Below are 8607 nucleotides of genomic sequence, written 5' to 3'. Positions count from 1 at the left end.
CACCTGAGTGGAAAAGAATTGCTGTTCTCTGCTTTCCCATCCTCTCTTTGTTCAGCCCATCTTCTCCAGGAGCACAGAGACTGGTTCACACCTGGTTCAGGTGAGCTCCTGTCTCCTCAGTTTGGTCCATGAACTGTGGGATCTCCTGTGGGATTTGGGGTTGGAGCATACACTTCTTTATTCTGTCTCCTAAATGAATACCGTGCACTTTTCCAGTCCCTGAGCTTTTTCATGCTGTCTTTCCACTGTGTCCTCAGAAAGGCCATGGAGTTCATGTCTCAGCCATATGCTGGGGAGGTAGTAGGCAGGTATGAGGTAGAATGACATCTCTCCCTTTATCCCATCCTGCCATTTCATTCCTTATTGTCCATTTCTCCACAGATATGGGACTTTCCTTCTTTTGCTGAGATGGTGAAAGCTGCATGAGAGAGTGAGGGATGAGTGGGAAATGGGGCCTAGAAGACTGTCAAAGGGCTGAAAGGGAATAATGGATATTGATGAGTTGGCCAGGATCTCTGACTTCTAAATTGTGTTTCACAAATTTGGGATGAGAATGTGCTTCTTCCTGCAGCCCTTGTATTCAAATGATGATGACCTCATTTCTCTGTTTCTCCCCAGACACATCTAAAGGCAATCATTTTCTATCACTTTCCTTAAATAACTGATCTCTCAAACAGGACTCACATGTTACTTGCTTGTGACCCCCCTCCTGGGAATGGTGCCAGTGTACATAGGACCTGTAAGATGAACTTTGAAGCTAATAAGTATTATAACTGGGGCCAGCAGCTTAGTGGAAACAGAGTGCCCTCTTGCTGACCCACTTTTGGGGACTTGTTACCTGCTGGCTCCACTGACTCAGTGCTTCCTTGAATTTTTGAGTCAATCCTTTTTCTAAAAGCTACATTGATAAATGAATGTCCTTTGAATGGTGATGTGATAACAGCTATCCAGGATGCAGACATGGGTTCACACAGAGAGTGGAGCCCTCTGCAGGAAGTTGAATTTCCCCTTCTTGGTTCAAAGGGTATAAGTTCAGTTAGTTCTACAAGGGACAGTCTCCAAGCTTTTAGAAATATAATGGGATCCTTCCCTTTCAGATCACTTCCTCCTCTTGGTTTAGCTCTTTCATTCTTTTTAGTGGTCATTTTATGAAGTCACCTCTTTCCTTTTTCATTTCAAGTACAATTAGTTTGAGGATGCACCTAATGGCATAAATACTGTCCACAAAATTTCCACCCCTTACCATTAATCACCTCCCCTCCATTTTCAGGCATCTCAAGTTGAGAGTTTCTATTACATTTTGGTTCTGTTACTCATGAGCAGTGTATCTAGCTGAAATGAGACATTAGCTTATTGTTTAATGTTAACTAGAGAAGAACATCTCTAGAAGGGAATGCCATGTGCCAGAAATCTGATAGAAATGCCCTTCTATCACTAACAGACCTAAAAAACTGAAAACAATGGAACACTTATTAAGCACACTTAAAAGCTGGAAAAGCAGACCAAGTTTATTTTCTTTTCTAAATAACTAAATGAGAGATGAATGAAGAATGTTCCAAATGTTTACGGAACATCTGTTGTGTTCATTAGGCATGCTTTCATGTGTGTCTCATTTAATCCTCACAGGAACCCTGAGGAGTATAAATTTTCATCCCTATTTTGTAATCTGCAAAAAGACTCAGAAAGGTCTCTTGGAGGAAAAAAAATGTGAAAGCATCTATTTCAAAGAAGTCAATGTTGGCCATTTCTGGGTAGTTTGATATAAAAGGAGCTTTTTTTAATGCTTAAATTTCATATGAAACATTTCATTTTTATTAGAAAGTAAAATTGCATGAAATTCTAAATAAAGGTTGGACATGGTGGCAAACAAAACACAGGATGCTAAGGCAGGAGGCCAGTCTGGGCAACTTAGTGTGACCCAGTCCTTTGAATGGTGATGTGATAACAGCTATCCAGGATGCAGACATGAATTCACACAGAGAGTGGAGGGCTGGGGATGTAGCTCAGTGGTAGAGTGCCAAGTTTGAGGCCAGTGTGGGTAACTTAGTGGGATGATGTCTCAAGAAGAAAACAGAAAGTACTGTGGATGTACCCCAGTGGTATACTGTCCCTGTGTCCAATCCCCAGTACTGGAGAAGGGGAGAAATACTAAATAAACTGAAGCCTTGGCCAACATCACAAACCAGGCTCTGACACAGATAAAAATCCATGTATTCCATTTCCTTTGATATCACATTTTCTTTTTTGTTATTTTGTGGGGGGAAGTACTGGATATTAAATCCAGGGCCTTGTGCATACTAGGCAACTCTGTACTACTTACTCATCTATATCCTCAGCCTTCACATTATATTCCGTTATGAGATAATCACTTAAACCAGTGGTGAAAAAGGAAAAATTACATCAGAAAACAGTTTGCATCTAGCCTGGCTCTGACTAGTACCATAACTCTAAGCCACACACCTTACTTTTCTTGGATATTTCTGGATGTTCCCTCCTGGTGTCAGATGTGCACCAAGGTAGAGAGGCTACAGACTCTCCTTGCCATTATCAGTAAAATAATGCTCAGACCTTCCTGTAGAGCATTCTAGTGTATAGAGTTAAGGCTGCGTAAGCTATAAAAATGAAACTTCAATTAGGCCCTAGAACAATATGGCACTGACTTGAAAACCTCCAGAGTACATGATCAAAACCAAAAAATCAATTAACCACTGCTCTATTCTTTATACAAATAGACAGATATTTGGATGAGGGCCCAGGATGCCTCTATCATCACTTCAGTCTATATGACTGTGTTGAAAGGCAAAGGTAGAGTTCAAGTGCTTGTAAGGACCCTAGGTCTGTTTTGGCCTTCAGGCCTTTCCTTGTTGCTTGGAATTCAATAACAAAAGACATTGCAGTGGTGGAGACTCTGGAAAAAGACAATTAGAACAGAAGCACTTTACCCAGGACAAGCACTGAATCCTCTCTTGCTGTTACAAAGTTCTCCTTAAAATAAAAAATTATTGAAGTTCTCCTGAACCCTAGGCTTGGTTGTCCATGGAGACAGAATCACAACTATAAACTATCCATAGTTCAGAATTCCTCTCTGAGTTACCTTCAGGAGGCCTAGAATACTCTTATTTTCCATTTCTCCTGAGAAAGAATGAAGAATGACAGTAGGACTTGTGACCAGCATGCATTTGCTGAACACTTGATACCTAAAGACTTTGTCATTGAGAGTGAATAAGCTCTGAATAATTAGATAAATGTATAGCTATTGATGTATCTGATACCTATATTTTCAATCTTTTATTTATAATGTACTCATTATGTACCAGTCTTATGCTAGGCACTGAAGATACAATGCTGAATAATAGAGATAGCTTAGATTCCTTTCTGTGATGCAGAACATAAACCTCTCCCAAACTTTCTGTTGATAATCAGTTTCCTATCATTGGATGTCTCATAATTTTGTATTCCTTTATCATTTCTGTTATTCCATATAGTCACTTTTTTTCAGACTGGAGACACTGAACATGCTTCACTACTCCTATGGAGTTTTTGGTGTCTAAGAAGGCTGGAACGTCTGCTAAAGTTTCTCCTGCACATGCTACAAGTATAAGGCTGCTCACCTGTGTGAGTTCTCTGGTGTTTAATAAGGTGAGAGTTCTGATTAAATCTTTTTCCACATTCTTGACACTTAAAAGGCTTCTCTCCTGTGTGAATTCGTTGGTGTGTGTGTAGATTTGTGTTGTGACTGAAGCTTTTCCCACACCATGAACATCTATATGGTTTTATTCCTTGATGTGCCATGAAGTGCTTATTGAGATCTGAACTCCATCTAAACCTCCTATCACATTGTTGACATTTATAGGGCTTCTCTTCAGTGTGAATTCTCTGGTGCCTAATAAGATCAGAGCTAACTCTGAAGCTTTTCCCACATTCCTGACATTTAAAAGGTTTCTCTCCTGTGTATCCTTTCCTGTGAAGATCCATATGTTTTGGAAGCTCTTGTTTGCAAGTTGAAAGTTTCTTTCTTTTCTTCCTTGGTAAAGCTCGACCCTGTTTCTGTACCCTGTATATATCATCATGATTTTCCTTGCCCATTGTTATCTGGACAACTTTCACTCTGGTCTTCTTTGATACTTTGCATCCTGGTGCTTGTATTTCTGATGGAGAAACAGATTTAAGATGTTCATTTCCAGTGCCATTTTTGAGCTTTAACCCTGTTAGAATAAATAGGAGAATCAGCCATCTGCTTCCCAGAGCAAAAACTACAGGATTGGAGAGAAAAGTCAATGATGATTGCTATTAAGATGTACAGAAACAAGTGATTTCTGGTCCAGTCTGAACAAAATTATACAGATCGATTTCTCCCCAATCCTCCCTGCAAACAACAAACCCATTAAATAATGCAAGAAACAACCAAAAGAGAATTCTAAAAAGTATTAAAAAGGGAACAGGGAAATACTGGGGAATAAAATCTACCAAATTATGCTGTGTCCATGTATGAATATACCACAATGAATTCCTCACTTATAGATAACGTAATAATATAATTATAGCACACTAATTAAAATAATAATAAGTAGAGTAGAGCAAATGGATCCAGGGAAGGAAAAGGTGGGAAGGGATGGCAATGAGGAATGAGACTGATCAAATTATGTTATGTGTATGTACACATATGGCATAATGAATCCCACTATCATGTATAATTATAATACACCAATTTAAAAACGTGTTAAGAAGAAGGCAAACTGATTTGGAGTCCAGGGATAGAAGAATAGCATAGTAGGGTGTCTTATATCCCAGCAGAAGAAAGTTACTCAGATCCAGGGCTTTCCAATCCCCATAATATCAATAGAAAGTTGCCTGAATGGAAATCCTTCTTACAACATCAGAGAAACAAGACAAAATTGGCCAAGAGGATTAGCCTGGGATTTATCCATAGTAAGCAGCCAAGACAGATACCTGCCTTCCATGCTGGGGTAGAGACTTTCCCCAACCTCAGTGAGAGATTCCAAGGTGAATGGACAGGATTGGCAAAAGAGACCCAGCCCCATCAAGGGAAAGGAACAGAAGCTTTTTTAATTTCATACACATGAGACTCCCTCCCTTTAACAGAAGATATGTGAAGAGGCAGAACTGGCAAAAGGGACCAAGCCACCAGCCACCTAGCCTAGGAAGCCTCTTCATCCCCATGAGTCTGAGTCTCCCCTTCCCCACTAGGAGATATCCTGCTCAAGGAAAATGTCTTCCACACCCTCAGTCAGCAATAGCTAGGATCCATGGGAGCCCCAACAGTACCACATAAACCAATGAGACCAATTAACATCATAAAGGCTCAGAAAATTAAACTGTTATTGGAAACATACCTTGTGGGAAGCCATTCTCACACGTGACTGGGCAACTCCCGGTTTGGGTCTGAGGAGCTCTGGCTAATCTGTGTCGGAGCTTTCCCGGCCCTCTCCTGATGAGAGAGCCCGTCTGTGTGGGGGTGTGACTGACCACTGACCCTGGGGGCCAATCACTGACCCTGACCTTGGAGTGCAGCCCCCCTCAACCTTCATTGGATGGAATTCTCCCCTGAATTTCTTGTTCCCCAATAAAAGGCTACTCCCTGGCGTGCTCCATCTCTCTCTCTCCTGCAAGCCCTGAGTAATCCTTGCTGCCCTACCGGGTGGTTCGAGGTGGGAACCAGAGAGGGGAGCCGTCTCGGACCTGGTCATAGAAAAAGGTAACTGAGTCTGTGTGTTTTATTTCAATCTTGCTAGCTAACTTTTATGCCAAGAACCTCATTAATGAAACCAGTGCGCTGGTCGCATGGTGGAATTGGCACCCACGAGGGGAGCATTCTAGATTAGCTAGATTGAGTGGGAGCGCGCTATAAAGATAAAGATAAAGGAAGTGGTGACAATTTGGGTCACAAAAGTACCTGGAGATATTGAAGGAAAGAGATGTTAAATTAATTAAAATGGGAAATTCAACTTCTACGGATAAGGAAATGTATCTGACTATTTTAGACAGTATAATTAATCAGAAAGGAAAACAGATAAAGAAAACTCAGTTATTACAATTCTTAAAGATTGTAGGTGAAGAGTCTCCAAATTTACTTACTTGGGAGAAATTAGGAAGGAAGTTACAAAAAGTTTGTCTTTCTAATGAATTACCTGGAGGCATAGATAATATTCAGAAGACTTGGACGGCTCTGGAAGTTTGTCTTTTTGAATATATGGGCCAAAGTTCGTGGCCCCCTGAAGACCTGTTAAAAGGCATTCAGAGAGCTATTAGGTCTATTCAAATGGAAAATCCGCCTGAGGCTAAGTTAATTCCCTTTCCCTTGAGCCCTTTAAAAACAAAGGCGCTAGGGGCCAAACCGAAGGTTAAGAATGTGACTTTAGGGCTGGGGATGTGGCTCAAGGGGTACCATGCTCACCTGGCATGCGTGTGGCCTGGGTTCGATCCTCAGCACAACATACAAACAAAGATGTTGTGTCCACCGAGAACTAAAAAATAAATATTAAAAAAATTCTCTCTCGCACGCTCTCTCCCTCTCTCACTCTCTCTTAAAAAAAAAAAGAAAAAAAAAAAGAATGTGACTTTAAACTTGCAGGATCAGGCTAGCCAGCAGGGAGATTATAGAGAGGAACATCATAGACAAGAAACCTCCGCAGTCCTAGAAAGTCCTCCGGAAGAGGTAGAGGATCGTCCTGGGGAGGAAAATCTGGAAGAGGTTCTTAGAGGGGCACAGAGTTCTTCTCCGCCACGTGGCTTAGAAGCCCAATTTCAAAATGGCGACAGCGCAGAGTCTACCCATGACTCGCAGTCCGAGGGAGAAGAATCACACATTGAAATTCAGGACTTACAGAGAAATTTTAACAGGCTACGTTTAACACCGCCTGCCCAGGCTATTCGAATTCGGCCATTACCTGTTAAAAGGACAAAATTTAACAGGTACTCTGGATTAACAATGACTTTTCTTACCCCGTTCCAGCGAGGTATTAAGAAGGCTCAAGAAGCTGGAGAGGATACTAGCGGTTTTCAACTTTTTCCAGTTTTTGAGCAAGTTAATGAGCAAGATCAGAGAGTTAGAGTTCATACTGTAATCCCATTTAAAACCATTAAGGAACTAAAAAGTGCATGTGAGACGTATGGTCCAAATTCGCCTTTTGTACAGAGCCTGATAGAAAATATTTGCTCGCAGCCCCTTCCTCCTAGTGATTGGATTTCTTTAGCTAGATCTTGCCTGAGTGGGGGAGATTTCTTGCTCTGGCGTACTTATTGGACTGATTTTTGTACTGAACAGGCAGAAAGAAATAGAAGACGAAATTTAGAGACGCCGGTAGAAATGTTTTAAGGAACAGGTGAATTTACTGATTTAGAAAGACAGTTAAATTATGAATTTGTAGTATACAATCAAATAACTGATTTGTGAAATGTGCCTGGAAACAGATTGTTTCTAAAGACCAATCCAATTTAGGTCTTACCAAAATCAGGCAGGGTGCAAATGAACCTTACTCAGATTTCGTAGCCTGATTGTACCAGGCCGCAAACAGGTCGCTCAGGGACCCGGGGGCTTGTGAGTTTATTGTTAAACAATTGGCATTTGAAAATGCAAATAACTATTGTCAGGACGTTCTTAGGCCACACCGTAAAAAAGGGACAGTTTCTGAGTTTATCTGCTTATGTTCTGACATAGACTCTACCCATTTGCAGACAGTAGCCCTAGCTGCGGCACTAAAAGAAACCTTAAGGCCACAAGATTTAGTACAAAAGCCCCGCGGGAGATGCTATGTTTGCGGGAAAAGTAATCGTTTTGTGCGCGAGTGTCACATGCGCAATTTTAAGTTCAGGGCTCCATCTACTGGTGATAATAGATATTGCAGGACTCAATCCCACGTGGCAGATCAAGATGGCTCGGATGAGCCCGCCTTCTTGTCATCATTTCCGCCTGGCCGAAACACAAACTTCTGGTCGGCCCCTCCCCCAGCCAAGAATGAGGAAGTAGGTGATGGTCGCGCAATGTGACGTCATCGCGCCAACCATGGGGGCCGCCATCTTTGATTTTACCGGAGCGGAACAAATAGTTTCCGTACAAACCCTTAATGATTTTCAAAAGCTATTAGGAGTTATTGAGTGGATTTATTTATCCCACTCCCCTCAAAAAACATTAATTCTTTTTCATGATTCCATAGCTCAATTAGTAATTAAAGGTAGAACTAGGATTTTACAATTAATTGGATCTGAGCCTGATATCATAATCATTCCATTTTCTGTTCAACAGACTAATTGGCTTTTTCAAACTTCTAGCTTATGGCAGATAGCCTTTGCTGATTTTCCTGGCCAGATAGATAGCCATTACCCTCGTGATAAGATTATACAATTTGTATCATTAACGTCACTTATTTTTCCAAAGATTGTACGTGCACATCCTATAGATGAAGCTTTATCAGTGTTCACTGATGGTTCGAGCTCAGGTAAAGCAGGTTTTTATAGTCGTGTTCACACAGAGGTAATACAAACTTCTTATACTTCTGCCCAAAGAGCAGAGCTTCAAGCTCTGATTTGTGCCTTAAATTACTTTTCAAATGAGCCTATTAATATTTATTCTGACAGCTTATATGCAGT

At 41.1% G+C, this 8607-nt stretch overlaps 1 protein-coding gene across 10 annotated transcripts in view; it reads right to left on the bottom strand.

The window, feature by feature from the left end:
• Positions 1 to 1789: 1789 nt before the first annotated feature.
• Znf75d (zinc finger protein 75D) overlaps positions 1790 to 8607 on the bottom strand; it is a 19384-nt gene continuing 12566 nt past the window's right edge. For 6 of the 10 annotated variants that reach the window (XM_015498054.2, XM_015498050.2, XM_015498052.2 and 3 more), the window contains one exon: positions 1790 to 4205. In XM_015498054.2, coding sequence (XP_015353540.1) covers positions 3496 to 4205 — 710 coding nt within the window. In that variant the 3' untranslated portion in view covers positions 1790 to 3495. Of the gene's footprint in view, positions 4206 to 6149; positions 8595 to 8607 lie in introns of those variants that run through there. The other 4 variants (XM_048796948.1, XM_048796949.1, XM_015498053.2 and 1 more) reach the window with 3 other exon arrangements.

Source organism: Marmota marmota, unplaced genomic scaffold (genome assembly GCF_001458135.2).
Source record: "Marmota marmota marmota unplaced genomic scaffold, marMar, whole genome shotgun sequence".
Taxonomy (NCBI): Eukaryota; Metazoa; Chordata; class Mammalia; order Rodentia; family Sciuridae; genus Marmota; species Marmota marmota.
Note: the sequence above shows the minus strand (reverse complement) of the source record. Positions and strands in the feature narration are given on the sequence as shown.